Source organism: Vipera ursinii, assembly GCF_947247035.1.
Source record: "Vipera ursinii genome assembly, chromosome: 1".
In the NCBI taxonomy this organism is placed as follows: domain Eukaryota; kingdom Metazoa; phylum Chordata; class Lepidosauria; order Squamata; family Viperidae; genus Vipera; species Vipera ursinii.
Window position 1 is genome coordinate 85,333,973 of NC_139512.1, and position 17,617 is coordinate 85,351,589.

A 17,617-nucleotide genomic window follows, 5' to 3' on the forward strand; every position below is an offset into this window, starting at 1 on the left:
GGTACCTCCTACTATGTTTTTACTTGGACTAGGACCTAAAGCCAGCACCTAGTTTTCCCAACATGGACCCTCCCCGCAGATCTGTTGCACTACAGCTACTGTTGGGCATTTCTCAGCTTTTGGCAGTTTGGAAATGGGTTAGTTCTAAATCTTGTAGGAGGGTAGAAGTAGCTCCCTTTTCCTGCAGATGGGGAGTGGGACCTTGCTGAAGTAATTTTTAAGACTTTAGTACTTGAAAGTACAGCTGGAAAATTAATAGAACAGCCTTGTAGACCCTTCTAGCCCATAATTTTCTTTATACAAATATATTTTAATTTCTTTAGTGATATTAAGTAGATCCTAATACTTTACTTTTGTCTGTTCAAGTGCCTTTTGGGTAAAAATGTTGAATATAATTGATTTTTTTAAAGGAGGTTTCTCCATGGGGTTACATGATATATTCAATGAGTTTATTAGTTTTATAAAAAAAATTCTTACCTGGCTTATCCTGTATTTCTAAATTTCCAAGATTTTGTATTGCTCTTTAAAAAAAAACACAAAACAGTTGGCAAGGGTTATACTTGTCTGTGCTAGCATGGAGAGATGTGACTTTGGCAGAAGAAACACACATTTCCTGAGGCTCCTTAAGTTTGTTTTAAAATTTTCAATGGAAATATTTAGCTGTGGAAGCACAATTCGAAGGGGCTGGTTTTGTATTACCAAGTACAATCAGGGATACCCCTGGTGAGAGGAGGTCAAAATGGTCAAGACAACATGACCATGAGGTAAAAAATTCACCCTTTTATTACCTATGTGCAATGCATGTAAATAGGGGCAGAACTCCATGTTTGTGGCTGCTATCTTCCTTTTTTTGGTTCACCTCCAAAGACAGTCCTAAGTCCAATTACAGGTGATCATATATGTAATTATAATGTAACTGTGTTTTTTTTAAATCTGACTCAAAGAACATTACTAATTGGGAAAATGCAGTTGTAAGATTGCTTTTGGATAAAATGAAGACATTGAGATACCGAATATAGCATGCGGCACATAAAATACAGTATGCTGTTTGATCTAAGATATACAGACATAAAGCAGGGTCCTGGAACATTTGATAACTGCACAGAGAAAGTCCCAGGTTGGAAGTTATAACATGAGTCAAAGCCCCAGAGAATCTTTTTGCTGCTCCAGTGTGATCCAAAGTGGTTAAGGCTGGCCATTTGTTTGGTATTTTACAGGATTCTTCGGATAATTGAAGGAATAACACAACCGCTTGAAATTTGTACCCATTTTACTCTATTGGGAGGCCCCAACTCTATCCCATTTGGGATTACGGTATGCAAAGTTTGGTACATCAATTTAGTGGAGCAAAGTTGCTTTCTAGGTTTATTTGTATTGATTCATCAGATTTCTACAGTCCCTCACCTAAATGACTTATGTTTTCATGAGGAAACAGCTTAAGGTCGTGTCCCACTGTTAACTATTAGCATATGCTACTGTAGTTTGAAAGGAGTCAGTATTATTTCTTTTTATTATTACTTTTCACAATTGAAATTTAAGCTGTTACAGGCCATTTTATGCTGAGTTACTGGAAAATACAGCTCATGGCTACATCAGTATCCATGGATAGGATTATCACATACAGGCACATCCCTTGTGTTCATCTTAATAGGCTCATGAATAAACTATGTCTATATAGAAACAGCAAACGTAAAGGAAAGCGAAATTAGGAAAATCTTTTGATTGAAGCAGAACTTTGCAAATTTGGCTACAAAAATTTTGTAAACTATTATGTAAAAACAAAATGTCAAACATTTTCTATGTCACTTTGCTGCCATTTAATGATCATTCATTTCTGCAGCCCAGATGTGGCACCCCTAATCTTCTCTTGTGAATTTTTAGTTCAATGCCAGTCGTGTCTCTTCTGACTGATCCTACTGAGTTTCAGTTTCTTTCACAGCTTCTTCAACATAATCTGCTGCTAGATTCATTCGACAGTCCCTGAGAGCTTTTATTATATCCTCCACCTTTGCTTCCTTTCCTTTTGATTTTTGCCATTCTACAAGGGACTGCATCAGTTGTTCTTCCAAATTGTAGGGATTAGCAGCCACAATCTTATCCATCTTGGCATCTGAAATTCCAAGTTTTCGAGCGAGCATTTTCCAGTTCCTTCCAACATGTTCACATATGATTTCAAAAGCTCTCTTCAGTTTATCTAGAAAGAAAAGCATAATGCAAATCAAATCGATGAATTGCTGTGGGACACCTCTGCATCATCTATTATGCATCAGTTTTATCCCTTCCTTGTCTTTCTCTGAAACATTAGCTGCTTAGGGTTCAATATTTACTCAGATTGGAATAAGGTCCATCCTACCCATTACCATCCAAATGAAGTATGATATACAAATTCTGCTTAATTTTTGACAGTCTCAGTGTCGTATTCTAAGACAGCAGTTTTTAAAGTGTGTTCTGGGGATCCCTAGGAATCTCCAACACCTTTTCAGGGGGTCTGTGAATTCAAATAAATACATATTTTTAAAGTTCTCAGTTTTAATTTCTAATATAGTAAATATCAATAACTATAACCCAAATTACTTGCTCCAGTTCCTGCCCACCTTGCAGTTCAAAAGCATGGAAATGCAAGTAGATAAATAGGTACCACTTTGTTGGTAACATAACAGCATTTTGTGTACATCTGGCTATAGTCATGAAGGCCACATCACCATATAAATGTCTTTAAGACAAAACTGGCTCCCTTGAGTGGGGCATGGATATCAGAAACATTAATATGGGGCTAGTCATGTCCTCCCCTTCATGGATTACTGCCTTGTAGTGGCGAAGGGGCTTGCATAATTCAATAAAGCTATGAGCTATGCCGTGCTTGGCCACCTAAGACGGACAGGTCATAGCAGAGAATTCTGAAAAAACATGATCCACTGGAGAAGGAAATGGCAACCCACTCCAGTATCTTTACCATGAAAACCCTATAGACAGTACCAAAAGGCAAAACGATATGACGCTGGAAGATGAGCCCCTCAGGTCGGAAGGCGTCCAATATGCTACTGGGGAAGAGCAGAGGGCTAGTACTAGTAGCACCAGAAAGAATGAAGCGACTGGGCCAAAGCCGAAAGGACACTCAGCTGTGGATGTGTCTGGTGGTGAAAGGAAAGTCCGATGCTGTAAAGATTTTTTCTCCATAGGAACCTGGAATGTAAGATCCATGAATCAAGGAAAGCTAGATATGGTCAAACAAGAGATGACAAGACTGAACATCGACATCTTAGGAATCAGCGAACTAAAATGGACAGGAATGGGCGAATTTAATTCAGATGACCATCACGTATACTACTGTGGGCAAGAATCTCTCAGAAGAAATGGGGTAGCCTTCATAGTCAATAAAAGAGTAGGTAAAGCAATACTGGGATACAATCCCCAAAATGACAGAATGATCTCAATTCGAATCCAAGGCAAACCATTCAATATCACAGTAGTCCAAGTCTACGCCCCACCCACCGATGCTGAAGAGGATGAAATTGACCGGTTCTATGAAGCCCTACAGCACCTTATAGAACTAACACCAAAAAATGATGTCCTTATCATCATGGGGGATTGGAATGCTAAAGTAGGAAGCCAAAAGATAACCGGAATAACAGGCAAGTTTGGCCTTGGAGTACAAAATGAAGCAGGGCACAGGCTGATAGAATTTTGTCAAGAGAATACGATGGTCATAGCAAACACTCTTTTCCAACAACCCAAGAGACAGCTTTACACATGGACCTCACCAGATGGTCAACACAGAAATCAGATTGACTATGTGCTCTGCAGCCAAAGATGGAGAAGCTCTATACAGTCAGTAAAAACAAGACCAGGAGCTGACTGTGGCTCAGACCATGAGCTTCTCGTTGCAAAGTTTAGGCTTAAACTGAAGAAAGTAGGGAAAAGCGCTAGGCCAGTCAGGTATGACTTAAATCATATCCCTGTTGAATATACAGTAGAGGTGACAAATAGATTTAAGGAATTAGATCTGATAGACAGAGTGCCTGAAGAACTATGGACAGAGGTTCGCAACATTGTACAATAGGTAGCAACTAAAACCATCCCAAAGAAAAAGAAATGCAAGAAAGCAAAATGGCTGTCTGAGGAAGCTTTGCAAATAGATGAGGAAAGGAGGAAAAAAAGATACGCCCAACTATGCAGAATTCCAGAGACTACCTAGAATAGGGAGGACCAGAGATCTTTTCAAGAAAATTGGAGAGATGAAGGGAACGTTTAATGCAAAAATGGGCACGATAAAGGACCAAAACGGCAGGGACCTAACAGAGGCAGAAGAGATTAAGAAGAGGTGACAAAATTACACAGAAGAACTATACAAGAATGTGCTTAACGTCCCTGATAATCACAATGAGGTGGTCACTGACCTCGAGCCAGACATCCTAGAATGTGAAGTGAAGTGGGCCTTAGAAAAGCTGAGCAACCACAAAGCTAGTGGAGGTGACGGTATTCCAGCTGAGCTATTCAAAATCTTAAAAGACAATGCAGTAAAATGCTACACTCAATTTGCCAGCAAATTTGGAAACCACAACAGTGGCCACAGGGTTGGAAAAGATCAGTTTACATTCCAATTCCAAAGAAAGGCAGTGCCAAAGAATGTTCAAACTATTGCACCATTGCACTCATTTCTCATGCTAGTAAAGTTATGCTTAAAATCCTACAAGCTAGACTCCAGCAGTATGTGGATCGAGAACTACTAGAGGTACAGGCAGGATTTCGAAGAGGCAGAGGAACTAGACATCAAATTGCCAACATACGCTGGATCATGGAGAAAGCTAGAGAGTTCCAGAAAAACATGTACTTCTGCTTCACTGACTATGCTAAAGCATTTGATTGTGTGGATCACAACAAACTGGCAAGTTCTTAAAGAGATGGGAGTACTACACCATCTTATTTGTCTCTTGAGAAACTTATATGTGGGTCAAGAAGCAACAATGAGAACTGGACACGGAACCACTGATTGGTTCAAAATTGGGAAAGGAGTCCGGCAAGGCTGTATACTGTCACCCTGCCTATTTAACTTATATGCAGAGCACATCATGAGAAAGGAAGGGCTAGATGAATCAAAAGTTGGAATTAAGATTGCCGGAAGAAATATCAACAACCTAAGATATGCAGATGATACCACTCTAATGGCAGAAAGTGAAGAGGAACTAAAGAGCCTCTTGTTCCGGGTGAAGGAGAGTGCAAAAGTGGGCTTGAAACTTAACATTAAGAAAACCAAGATCATGGCATCCGGCCCTCTCAATTCCTGGCAAATAGATGGAAAGAAATGGAGGTAGCAACAGATTTTATTTTCCTGGGCTCCAAGATCACCGCAGACAGGGACTGCAGTCAAGAAATTAAAAGACGCTTGCTCCTGGGGAGGAAAGCCATGGCAAATCTAGACAGCACGCTAAAAAGCAGAGACATCACCCTGCCAACAAAAGTGCATATACTCAAGGCTATGGTCTTCTCAGTTGCAATGTATGGCAGTGAAAGTTGGACCATAAGAAAGGCTGAGCGACAAAGAATCTAGGCCTTTGAACTATGGTGCTAGAGAAGACTCCTGCGAGTCCCTTGGACTGCAAGGCCATCAAACCGGTCAGTCCTAGAGATCAACCCTGACTGCTCTTTAGAAGGCCAGATCCTGAAGTTGAAACTCAAATACTTTGACCACCTAATAAGAAGGAAGTACTCACTGGAGAAGAGCCTAATGCTGGGAAAGACTGAGGGCAAGAGAAGAAGGGGACGACAGAGAATGATGCGGCTGGATGGAGTCACTGAAGCAGGAGGTGTGAGCTTAAATGGATTCCAGAAGATGGTAGAGGACAGGAAGGCCTGGAGGAATGTTGTTCATGGTGTTGCGATGGGTCGGACACGACTTCGCAGCTAACAACAATAGTCATGTCCTTTTCTACAAGCTTTCTGGGAATCTCAGAAATTTTGTTCTTAATCAACACCCTTCAATTATGTTTCCTGACTTGGCACCCTCCTGGGAGAGTAGTCCAAATTAAACAAGTGAGATTCATTAAAGAACTACTACAGATTAATAATAATTTTAAATTTATTACAGGTGGTCCTTGAGTTATGAGTAGTCAAAATTAATGTCAGTCGTAAGTTGGGTCACCCATGTGATTAATCTGATTTTATGACTTTTTCTGTGGCACCCATTAAGCAAATGCTCCAGTTGTTAAGGACAGCAGTGGTTTGCAATGTGCCCGGTTTTGCCAAAAACTGGAAGTAAATGCCGTTTTTCAGTAAAATTGTCGTAAAATGTGGTAATAAGACCTGGTTGATGAGCACCTGGTGTGATCACATGACTGCAGGACGGCAGTGACCATCGGAACTTCTAACTCGAGTCGTAAGTGCCCCCAGGGAGATCCATTATAACTATCAATGGTCGCTACATAGCCTACATTAAGTCAAGGAATGCTCATATACCGGTAATTGCTCCCTCTGAAAGCTGAAATCTATTGCTCCCAGAGTTTTCAGTTACATTTTTTTAATATAAAACTGCTGGGTAGGACTGGGCAAGATGCAAGGGCTGCAGTTACTTAGTAATCATCTTTCTCATATGTCTCTCTTCTTCCCTGAAGTTGTCTGAGGGGAAAAAGATCTCTGGGCAAAGGAAGGTGGGATGAGATGCCAAGAACCAACAGTTAATCTGGAGCATCTTGCCTGGATAGAAGCAACTTGCCTTTTGAACAAGACACCTTAGACTTCCACGGAGTATTCCTATAACTCTTAATTATTTCACAAAAATAACCAAAAAGTGTCTTATAGCACCTGTAGATCAACCTTAATGGCCTTGAAGATTTACCAAAACGTAAATCCCCATATAACTAGTGGGATGCATTGCAAACCAGTGTGTGGAGGATTGCCATCCTGTCTTTCAAGGATCAAAGGAACTTTTTTTTTCAGATCAAAAAGAAAAAAAAGAGCAACCTACATTTCTGTTCATCATCTGGCTGACGACCTGGATCACCATCTTCTGTTTTGACATACTGCTCCAGTTGGGTTAGTAGATCTTCTCTTTTCAAGGTTTTGAGCAGCTGTCTCAAAAACCCTACATCATTGGACGCAATTTTTTCCTGTTCCAGGAGAATCGCGAAGAGCTCATTGCCACGGCTCACAGCCTCAAGTTTTTTTTTACCAATGTGGCTCCGGCAAAGAAATTTAAGATCTTCAAGCTCCGCGGGCGACAAGGCCCTTGAAATTGAGTTCAGCAAATCCAAAAAGGGATCCATTCCTGGAAACCTATAAAGAATACAGGGAAGGTTCAGAAGGTTTTGTTGAGAGTCAAACTTCAGGCATAGTTAAAAAACCAAACATTCTCTCTCTCTTTAATGCTGATTTCCTCTTTTCCGAAATATGCAACTTCTAGTTATCAGAACTCCTGGCCAAGCAGAATCCTAAAATGAAAACTACAAGATCTTGAAAAACATCTCCACATCTAATTCTTCAGGTGAAACGCATCTTTCCCTCCAGCCAACTAGCCTGCAGATTTCTATTTTCACAATGCATCCGGTTTGATCCTTAATAATATTTTTTTTACTTTTCTTAAAGTGTTCCAGCTAAGCTTTTGCGTGATCCTGAGATATGCTCATTTAAAAATCTGGATTTTTAAAAAGAAAAAGCAAAACCTTGGGACTTGCTTCCTGCTTCCCTGATTTTGCCAACTCCAGGCGTCACAAGAGAAAAAGACTGCCCAAAGGAAGCTCCTCTGACCTGCATCTTTCTCAAGGGGTTGCTCTGGATGGTGTTACAATGGCACCGGAAAAAGTGATTTATGATCATTTTTCACACTTATGACCATTGCAGCATCCCCAGAGTCATGTGATTTACATTCGAATGCTTGGCAACTGATTCATATTTATGATGATCACATTGTCCCAGGGTCATGTGATCCCCTTTTGCAACCTTTTGACAAGCAAAGTCAATGTGGAAACCAGATTCACTTAACAACCGTGTTACTAATTTAACAACTACAGTGAATCACTTAACAAATGTGGCAATGTCATAAAATGGGGCAAAACTCATTTAACAAATTTATTACCCCTCCTTTTATATCCTCTCTTCTCTCCCCCTCCTTCTTTTATATCCTCTCTTCTCTCCCTTTTTATATATCGTCTCCGCCCTTTTCTCTTTGGTGCACCTCCATCTGACTGGTCTCCTCAAGGCTACACATGTATTAGATATGTATTAGACATGTGCACAACATATGACTTGATAAAACTTATCTATAATTGCCCATGCTAAAGTTCACTTGACATGGGTAATCGTTTGAAATTCTAACTTACCTTAGTAGTTGCTAAAGAAAAGTATAGGGATAGACCTTTATCTGATTCCAGCATATGTTTATGGGTAAGTACCAACATTCTAATTTGCATTAATAATTGCTAGTACAGAAAATGCATTAGTAGCATTGATTATTGCAGATAGACTAATTTGAAATGAATGCATTCAGCAAAAGACACAACAGGAATAAAGCAAACTTAGTTGTTCATGTGACTATTAATAAACCATCATAGTCTATTGGAACAAAATGGGTATCTAGAAGACATAACTGCTTTAATTAATTTTTAAATTTTTACTATCTACTTCCATTTCTCTAGGTTTGGGGTTGGACATGGTCACACAATTTCTTTTTAAGAAATAAATTGATACAGAAATAGTACAAGTGCCTGTCTGAAATTGGGTGCTATTAACTAAGAAAAAGGAACTTCTTAGGAAATACTATATTTAAAAAGTTCAAAAGAACAAATTATCACAAGTATTGTAATTATCAAGTATTATCACAAATAAATCATGAAGACCTGAATAAACATAGCTTTGAAACTGAATTCTTCCATCCCAAGTAAATGCTGGATGTTATTAATAAATTATAAGCTTTTCTGTGATTCTATAACTTTCAGAGCTTGAATTAAGACTATAGGGTTCTAAACTCTTTGGTTCAGCATTAGAAAAAGCTTTAGTAAGTTTCTTGAAGTGAGTCATAAAAAAGGGAAACAGTTCCTCTTTATTAAAGGCCACCAAATTCGTTTCAAACTTTTTTCCCCTTTACAAGTTTGTAACTATTGAGCTAAACATAAAACAATTTTCTCCATTCCAATTTTAGTTCTAATATTTTACAAGCTACATAATCAAATGAGAATGAGTTTAGTCATTTTAAATTAAACCACGTAAACAGCACTGAACTAACATGCTCAGAATGGACTCCTTGGTTATTGTATTCTAGTAATCCATCACACCTCGTGATCATAAAAAGTGTTTATTGTGCAAGCTTCAATTGATCCACTTACCTTGTTTGATAAGAGATTTGTCAAGAGATATCAGCTTTTATCAGCAAGTTTGCATAATGATTTCCAATAGCAATTGAAATAGTAGAGCAGCCATCCACCCCGACTACAATGTTCATTCATTAAATAATCCGCACCTTGGGTAGTCACACAAGGCAATAACAGGAGGATCAATTAATCTAGTTTTCCGCAGTAAGCAAATGGTTAAAACAACGTTGTTACGGAAGCCTTTATTCCGTATTTAAGCCTTTATTCAAAGGCCGGTCCACAAGTCTTTTTCAAAGGCCAGAGGTTATGTGCAAAAAGACCGAATGCTTTCTCAGCGTCTTTGGGCCGGCAAATTGGGCACCATGTAGAAACCTTCCTTTAGGTCAGGACGGCGTTACTTCGACCACAAAAAAGCAGACAGCAGCCGAGGCTGCCGCGGTTCCCCCGGAGGCACAAGCAGACACTCCTCTCTTCCGCCTCTGTTTCCGTGTCTTCCCCGGGCATTTATACTTCCTCTCTTCCAAAGACCAGCCGTGGGATGGGGCTGCCACCCATTATCCCTCCGCTCTTCCGCGGGGAGGCAGGAGCTCTCCGCACCGCCACCTTCGCCAGGCAGGAGGGGAGTGAAGGGAGCAGCAAGCGGGGGAAAGTTGCAGGACTGGGCTGGAGAGCCCCGAGGGGATCCGCTCTCCCGGCTTTCTCCCCTGCGCGGCTTTCCAGGCTGGAGGGCTGCTTCTCTGGAGGCCTCAGGGGAGCCGGAGCGCCAGGGCGGACTTCTGCGCTCCGCTTCTGGCTCGCAACTTCGGCCTTCTCTGCCCAGGTAGCTCCGCCTCCTGCCTCCACATCCCCATCCGAGGCAGCCGATTCGGAGATGCTCCCGAAGGCTCTTCCGCCTCCCCACGGCGGCCGGCGGCGGGGGCAGCGGCGGCGAGGCGGGCCCGGGAGAGCGCTGCGGGGAAGGCGAGGAGCTCCGGGAGGCGATCGCTGCCTGCTTCCAGCCGAGCCCCGGGCCGCCGCCGCCGCTCGGAGTTGGGCCGCCGCCTCCTGGGATTCCCGGCAGCCTCCGCGCCTCCGACCTACAACGGCGTGGACCACAATGCAGCGCGGCGGGGCCTTCGTCTCGCCCTGGAAGAGGGAGGGGAGGTTACCCCGTCAGCGAAGCCCGAGTGGGGTTGTTTTTTTTGTGGGGGGCGAGGAGTTGGTTTCAGGGCACCGGCGGGAAGGCTTTTGTCTCCTCCTGAGAGCTGGAAGACAAAGCTGGCCGCGGTCTCTCTCTGAGGGAACAAGAGAAAAAGAACAGCCCCGTGAGGGCATAGCTGGGAGTAGGTCCGTCAAACACGGAGGTCCTCCAATCAACACGTGTGCAGTAGTAATTGAAGGCCACATTTCCCCCCCCCTTCCCGTCTTCAACGATCCCAAGGGATCCTTACCGATGAATTTGTTCATCCTGGTGAATGCACGGATGGTGTACTTTGTCAATCAAGTGTCAAAGAATTCCAAAAAAAGTATTGACAATTCATATGTATCACTGTAGGAAAGTGGAATGCGAGAAGCAAAGTGGACATATTTCTGAGTAAATGTAGTAGCTAGCTTTCAACTAATAGTTTTATTATTCACAAACACATTTTTTCCTTTGCTCTTTGGGGAAAATAAACTAGCCGCCCTGAGTCCTGAGGGAGAAGGGCGGCATATAAATTTAATAAATCCTAATCCTCATCCTAAACTTTTATTGAATCCACGAACAGGATATTTGTATAAATCCCTGCTGCTACTGCTTGCTAAGTAGCAAATATAGATTGTATTATGCTAAGTACTATCTAGCGTGCCAGGGGGCTTTGGTATGGATTAGAAGAGAAAATGAAAGGGTGGGTACTTCTACTAAAGAAATAAAAATTTAACAAACCAAGAGAAGGTATCCCAGGCATTAGCAGCATGAGAGAACACATGAAAGCCAGAAGTCTTTCAGATGAGAAAAAAAATAAGAAATGAGTGATGAAACAGAAAACTGAGTGACTTAAAATGGCTCAGTGGATGCAGTGTATTTTAGGCCATAGCTTTGTGCAAAATTAGCCCCCCTTGAGCTCCCAGTTACCACATGGCTTTCATGCACCAAGTACCAAGGAATGGATACACATTAATTAAACTGCATACAGTTTATGTTTTAACATTGCGTTCAACTTCAGCATTTTTAAAGTCTGGTAGACAGTTTTTTCTTTTAGATGGGGACATCCTTGTCTTTAGGAAGAGTGGAAATAACAATAAAAAATAATAAACTGATGAAAACAATTCAGACAAAACTATAAAATCTAAATAGAACCAAATACATGCTAATGTAAATGTATAAGAAGATCGTAAACATATTTTTACTTATGTACAAAATAATAGCTATATTTTATGCCAATGTTAAAGAACATAATAATTTTCCAGTAGAAGCTTTTACAGTCGAATCTGCTCGATATTGAGCTTCAATCATGTTTAGGCATATCCAACCAATCAGAGACCAGCTCTCACCAACCTGCACCAACTGGAAACTAGCTTGACTAAAGACCAATAAATTTTCAGATACGTAGCTATAAATACAGGAGCCCAACCAAATTCAGTTGCTTGTGATTTACATAGTGGACAACCTTGCCTCTGAAAATGCCAGCTGCTGTTGCTGGCAAAATGTCAGGAATTCTGTCTAAACTACAATCAATAACTCTAAAGCTCAACATTAGCCAACATTAATACTGTATTTCCCCAAAAATAAGACACGGTCTTTTATTTTTCTCCTCCAAAAGAGGCACCAGGTCTTATTTTCAGGGGATGTCTTACCTCCAGCGCCGACAGCCCCACCCAGCAGGTCCACCTCTAGGGCCAAAGGAGCAGCTTCCTTCTGCAGCAATGGGAGGAGACTAGTCAGAGAGAGATGCAGCCTGGAATTAAGGAGAAATTTCCTGACAGAACAAATAATCAGTGGAACAGCTTGCCTCCTGGAGCTGTGACAGTTCCATCTCTGGTGGTTTACAAGAAAACATTGGGCAATCATTTATCCAGGGTGAATAAGAACTCCAGCCAAGGGCAGAGGGTTGAATGGAAGACTTCCAAGGCCTCTTCCAGCCCTGTGATTCTATGATTATGGTGTTGCACACCATGAAGGTGTTCATGCATAATAGGCCCAATTAAAGCTTTGTCTGATCAGAATGCATCTCCAAAAAGGGTCCCAAGAATTCTTCATAGAATGTATGTTCTTTAGGGCTACAAGCAAATAGTCACAGCCAAAATTAGTTCTTAGCAAGAAATACTATATATTATTTATTTGGTATTTTTTATTTGGACACTGATCTTACCCTTGCAGCTCAAAATGCAGCAAGGATGTGCGGAAGCTGCCAATGCTGATAAAGAGGTGATGAGAGACTAGAGTGAAGAGTAGCGGATCTTGCTCAAAGACCCCATGAAAACTGGAATTGGCAGTCAGACTCCTGAATGGGAGAGATGGCCCATTGGTACTAGATGGCTATATGAGGAAATATGAGTAAAAGAGTAACAATATCCTAATTGCATCAGTTAAATAAAACATGAGCTTTTATGATGCAACCAGTGAGGCTCGTAGTTTTAAAAAAGGCATGAATGTATCCCTCTATTTTTCGTATATAATTATTGGGGATATGAAAAAAAGTACTTTGAAGGAGATGAAAGTTCTTGGATTGAGATCACAGTGCCAAGATGTTAAATACTTTTTTATTATTATAAGTTTTATTAATTTTATACTATTTACATTCATATATTTATGAAACAATACGGTGGTTGGGTAATCAAAAGTAGACAATAAAATAAGTTATTTGTACATAGCTCAGGTTACATCAACAAAAATTCCTTCTCCGCTTCCCTTAGTTATAACATAGTCAAATTAATACATTTCTAATTGTGACCTAAATTGTGACCTAGTCAATTAAAAGAATTTTCAATATATTTTCACTAATACATATCCTGCTCTTAGGTTTTACCTAATTGCAATAAAATAATCTAGAGTAGCCTTTAATAAATAGAAGAAAGCTTACTTTTTGGGTAACCCACATTTCCCTATTTCAATAAAGAATAATTATCCTGTCTACAAAACTTACATTGTTCATTTAAAAACATTCTTATTTTTTCCAATAACGTCTATTTATTATCTTAATAATTCACCACTTATAACAAAATATGTTATATCTTTCCAAATTCTATAATATATATTGATTGTAATTACCAACTTTCCTTTAAAAGTTAAATACAAGATGAGTTTCTGTCTATATTATTACAACTAATATATTCTATATGTCATCTTAACCATTCATCAATTGTTAAAATACTATCTTTCATTATATCATTCCAAATTCTATAATATAGTTTCAAATTATATTCTAGAAGCTTAATTTTGTTTTCCCTTACAGATCTAAAATCTAAATATAAAATCAGTTAGATTTTGTTTAGAGATTCCCCTTAATCCATTAAAAGGTATTTTAAAACTCTATCCTTAGGAATCCCAAAAAAGAAACAAGTTCAGTTTTTTAAATCTAACTCTTGCCTTCCTTTTGTGCCAATCAGGCTTCCCTTTTGGCATCTTTAAATTCTCAAATGTATCTCCCTTTCTTCCTATACCCCTTATTTGAATCCAGGCAGAGCATCCAAATGTCAGTTTTGCAAAGAAAGTGTCCCCTTTGTAACCATTGAAGTTTTGCTTTAACAGTTCAGTTTTTGATGATTGATGTAATATAGTTGTCATTAGATCAGTCAGGTCTTTTTCTTCTTCCAATTCCATTTGGGTTAGGTAGAAAGTAGTAGCTGGTGTTGTGGTTGTCATTTGATTAGCTGAATTCTCAATATAGTGTATTTGAAGGCCTTTAATGTCTTCACTCCTAATGTTGCTTTTTTCAGGTGCTATTGCTTTTTGAGTTGTAAGTTTTGTAGTTAACATTGAAATTTGGACATTAAGGTTCTCTGTAGGTTGCATTTGTTGTTCTTTGAAGTCTCCTATTTTAGTGTTAGTTTCCACTTCTATTTGTTTTTGGATTGTCAGTTCCTCATTTAAGGTCATAGTTTGATTTGGTGGCTTTAAATTGTCGGATTTTTCTTGCAGTTTGGCTTTAATTTGCTCTGTCATTGCCAAAATCATGTCTAGTATCACTTTGTAGTTAAGTGGTGGGATATATCCATCCATTTCATTGTTGTTTGCAGCTAAATCTTCCATGGAGGCTAGTGTAATAAGAGTCAAAGGTTATCCACCTCTAAAAGAGTTGTTTTCAGTGCCAGGTGTTCTCACACTTATCTTTAAAAGTGATGTCAAGGACAGCTCTGTTATTCAGTCAGCTTTCACAGTAGAAAAAAAATACTTGCTGTACCAAGTTTCACCACAAGATGTCGTCAATACAATGTAATTTTCCCCCCAAATTAATATAAAACTTTTATAGCATTAGTCCATATTTTTTCCTTAATTCACAGCTTAAAGAGAAAATAGGGTAGTAGATCCCCACCAAAATTAGGAGCTTTTTAGTAAGTAGAGATAAAATTGCTTAATTTCTTTGCTGAATTACTTGATTTTCTTTTAAGGCTTTAAGGCTTTAAAATTTGTTCCCCAAGTATATAATTGCCTTTCTTTCAAAGGAGGGGGCGGCAATTTTCGGAAAACTTTCACAGGAAGGTGATTAGGGGAATGAGAAAGGTAAAGTCTCACCCAGGTCCTCCAGATTGCTTCTTAGTGCTAGGTAGTGCTTTTGGCTTTCGGCAGGGAGTGGCTTAATGATCGGCCATCTTCATGGCAGGTCTCTTCTTCAGGCCAAAGGAGCTGCTCCGGATTCAGGTGGAGGGCTGTCACCCTTCCATGATCACAGGGAGGGCCTCCTCGCAGTAGTCGCCCCTCCAGGGTGTTTTTTGACCCTTTTCAGGGTCCTCCAAGAAAGAAAGATCGGACGGCAGGGAGCGGACTCTTCCTGCATGTCCAGAAGCACCATGCGTGTGCCAACCGGAAGCCTCCCAAGATGTTAAATACTTGATATACTTAAAGGCTAACATTTCTGCCCTGGAAACTTAGAAGAAAAAAAAGAGCCACTCAATTGTTCTAGTTTTGCAGTAAGAAATAAGAACTGTTTTCCACAGAGAATCCCAGCACTGGGCCTGAGAGCATCAGGAGAAAAAGAAATCCCCCCACCTAAGATTTCAGGAATCTACACAGATGGGGACAGTGGATGAAAGGGAAGAATCTACAGTTGCTGTACAGCTCCCTTTTCCTGCAGATGGGGAGTGGGACCTTGCTGAAGTAACTTTTAAGACTTTAGTACTTGAACGTACTGATGGAAAATTAATAGAACAGCCTTGTAGACCCTTCTAGCCCATACTTTCTTTATACAAGGATATTTTAATTTCTTTAGTGATATTAAGTAGATCCTAATAGTTTGCTTTTGTTCGTTCAAGTGCCTTTTGGGTAAAAATATTGAATTGTTTTATTTTTTAAAAGTTTTCTCAATGGTATTACATCATATATTCAAGGAGTTTTTTATTAGTTTTTTTTTAAAAAAAATTCTTACCTGGCTTATTCTGTATTTCTAAATTTCCAAAATTCTGTGTTGCTCTTTTTTAAAAAAACACAAAGCAGTTGGCAAGGATTATACTTGTCTGTGCTAGCATGGAGGGATGTGGCTTTTGCAGAAGAAACACACATTGCCTGAGGCTCCATAACTTCGTTTGTTTTAAAATTTTCAGTGGAAATATTTGGCTGTGGAAGCACAATTCCAAGGGGCTGGTTTTGTATTACCAAGTCCAGTCAGGGATATCCCTGGTGAGAGAAGGTCAAAATAGTCAAGACAACATGACCATGAGGTCAAAAATTCATTCCTTTTTATTACCTTTGTGCAATGCATGTAAATAGGAGCAGAAGATTGATTTCATGGTTGTGGCTGCTGACTTCCTTTTTTTCCTTTTTTTGGCTCATCTCCAAAGACACTCCTAAGTCCAATTACAGGTTATCATAAATGTAATTATAACGCAGCTGTGTTTTTTTAAAAATCTGTCTCAAAAACATTATTAATTGGGAGGAGGCAGTGGTAAGATTGCTTTGGATAAAATGAAGACATTGAGATACCGAATATAGCATGCTGCAGATAAAATACAGTATGCTGTTTGATCTAAGCTATACAGACATAAAGCAGGGTCCTGGAATATTTGATAACTGCACAAAGTCCCAGGTTGGAAGTTATAATGTGAGTCAAAGCCCCAGAGAATCTTTTTGTTTCTCCAGTGTGGTCCAAAGTGGGTAAGTCCAAAAACGTTGGCCATTTGTTTGATATTTTACAGGATTCTTCGGATAATTGAAGGAATAATACAACCACTTCAAGATTGTACCCATTTCACTCTACTTGGAACCTGCAACTCTATCCCATGTGGGATTATGCAAAGTTTGGTACATCAATTTAGTGGAGCAAAGTTGCTTCCTAGGTTTATTTGTATTGATTCATCAGATTTCTACAGTCCCTCACCTAAATGACTTATGTTTTCATGAGGAAACAGCTTAAGGTCGTGTCCCACTGTTAACTATTAGCATATGCTACTGTAGTTTGAAAGGAGTCAGTATTATTTCTTTTTATTATTACTTTTCACTATTGAAGTTTCAACTGTTACAGGCCATTGTATGCTAATTTACTGGAAAATACCCATGGCTACATCAGTATCCATGGATAGGGTTATCACATACAGGCACATGCCTTGTGTTCATCTTAATAAGCTCATGAAGAAACTGTCTACATCTTTATAGAAACAGCAAACGTAAAGACAAGCAAAATTAGGAAAATCTTATAATTGAAGCAGAACTTTGCAAATTTGGCTACAAAAAAATTGTAAACTATTATGTGAAAGCATAATATTAAATGTTTTGTTGCACTTTGCTGCCATCTAATGATCATTCATTTCTGCAGCCCAGATGTGTTGTTAAGGAAAGCAATAGTTTGCAATGGGCAAGGTTTTGCCAAAAACTGGAAGTAAATGCCGTTTTTCAGTAAAACTGTCGTAAAATGTGGTAATATGACCATGGGACAATGCAGCCTGGTTGATGAGCACCTGGTGTGATCACATGACTGCAGGGGGGCAGTGACCATTGGACTGTCTAACTCAAGTCGTAAGTGCCCCCAGGGAGATCCATCATAACTCTCAATGGTCGCTACATTTATTTTATTTATTTATTTTATTGGATTTATATACCGCCCTTCCTTCAAGGAATGCCCATATACTGGTGGTTGCTCCCTTCGAAAGCTGAAATCTATTGCTCCCAGAGTTTCTTGATGCCAAGAACCAACAGTTAATCTGGAGCA

General features: G+C 39.7%; 2 protein-coding genes across 2 annotated transcripts in view; both read right to left on the minus strand.

Annotated features, from left to right (window-relative positions):
• PPFIA1 (PTPRF interacting protein alpha 1) overlaps positions 1–10,622 on the minus strand; it is a 92,528-nt gene extending 81,906 nt beyond the window's left edge. Inside the window, exon 1 of the mRNA XM_083355161.1 lies at positions 9,449–10,622. The gene's annotated coding sequence lies outside the window, so the exon portion shown is untranslated. The remainder of the gene's footprint in view (positions 1–9,448) is intronic.
• FADD (Fas associated via death domain) lies at positions 1,222–9,513 on the minus strand. The gene is made up of 3 exons (XM_083355434.1): positions 9,315–9,513; positions 6,962–7,269; positions 1,222–2,194 (listed from the first exon to the last, which is right to left on the minus strand). The coding sequence occupies exons 2-3, from the start codon at positions 7,257–7,259 to the stop codon at positions 1,914–1,916; spliced, it is 579 nt and encodes a 192-aa protein (XP_083211560.1). The 5' UTR covers positions 7,260–7,269; positions 9,315–9,513; the 3' UTR covers positions 1,222–1,913.
• Positions 10,623–17,617: the final 6,995 nt, after the last annotated feature.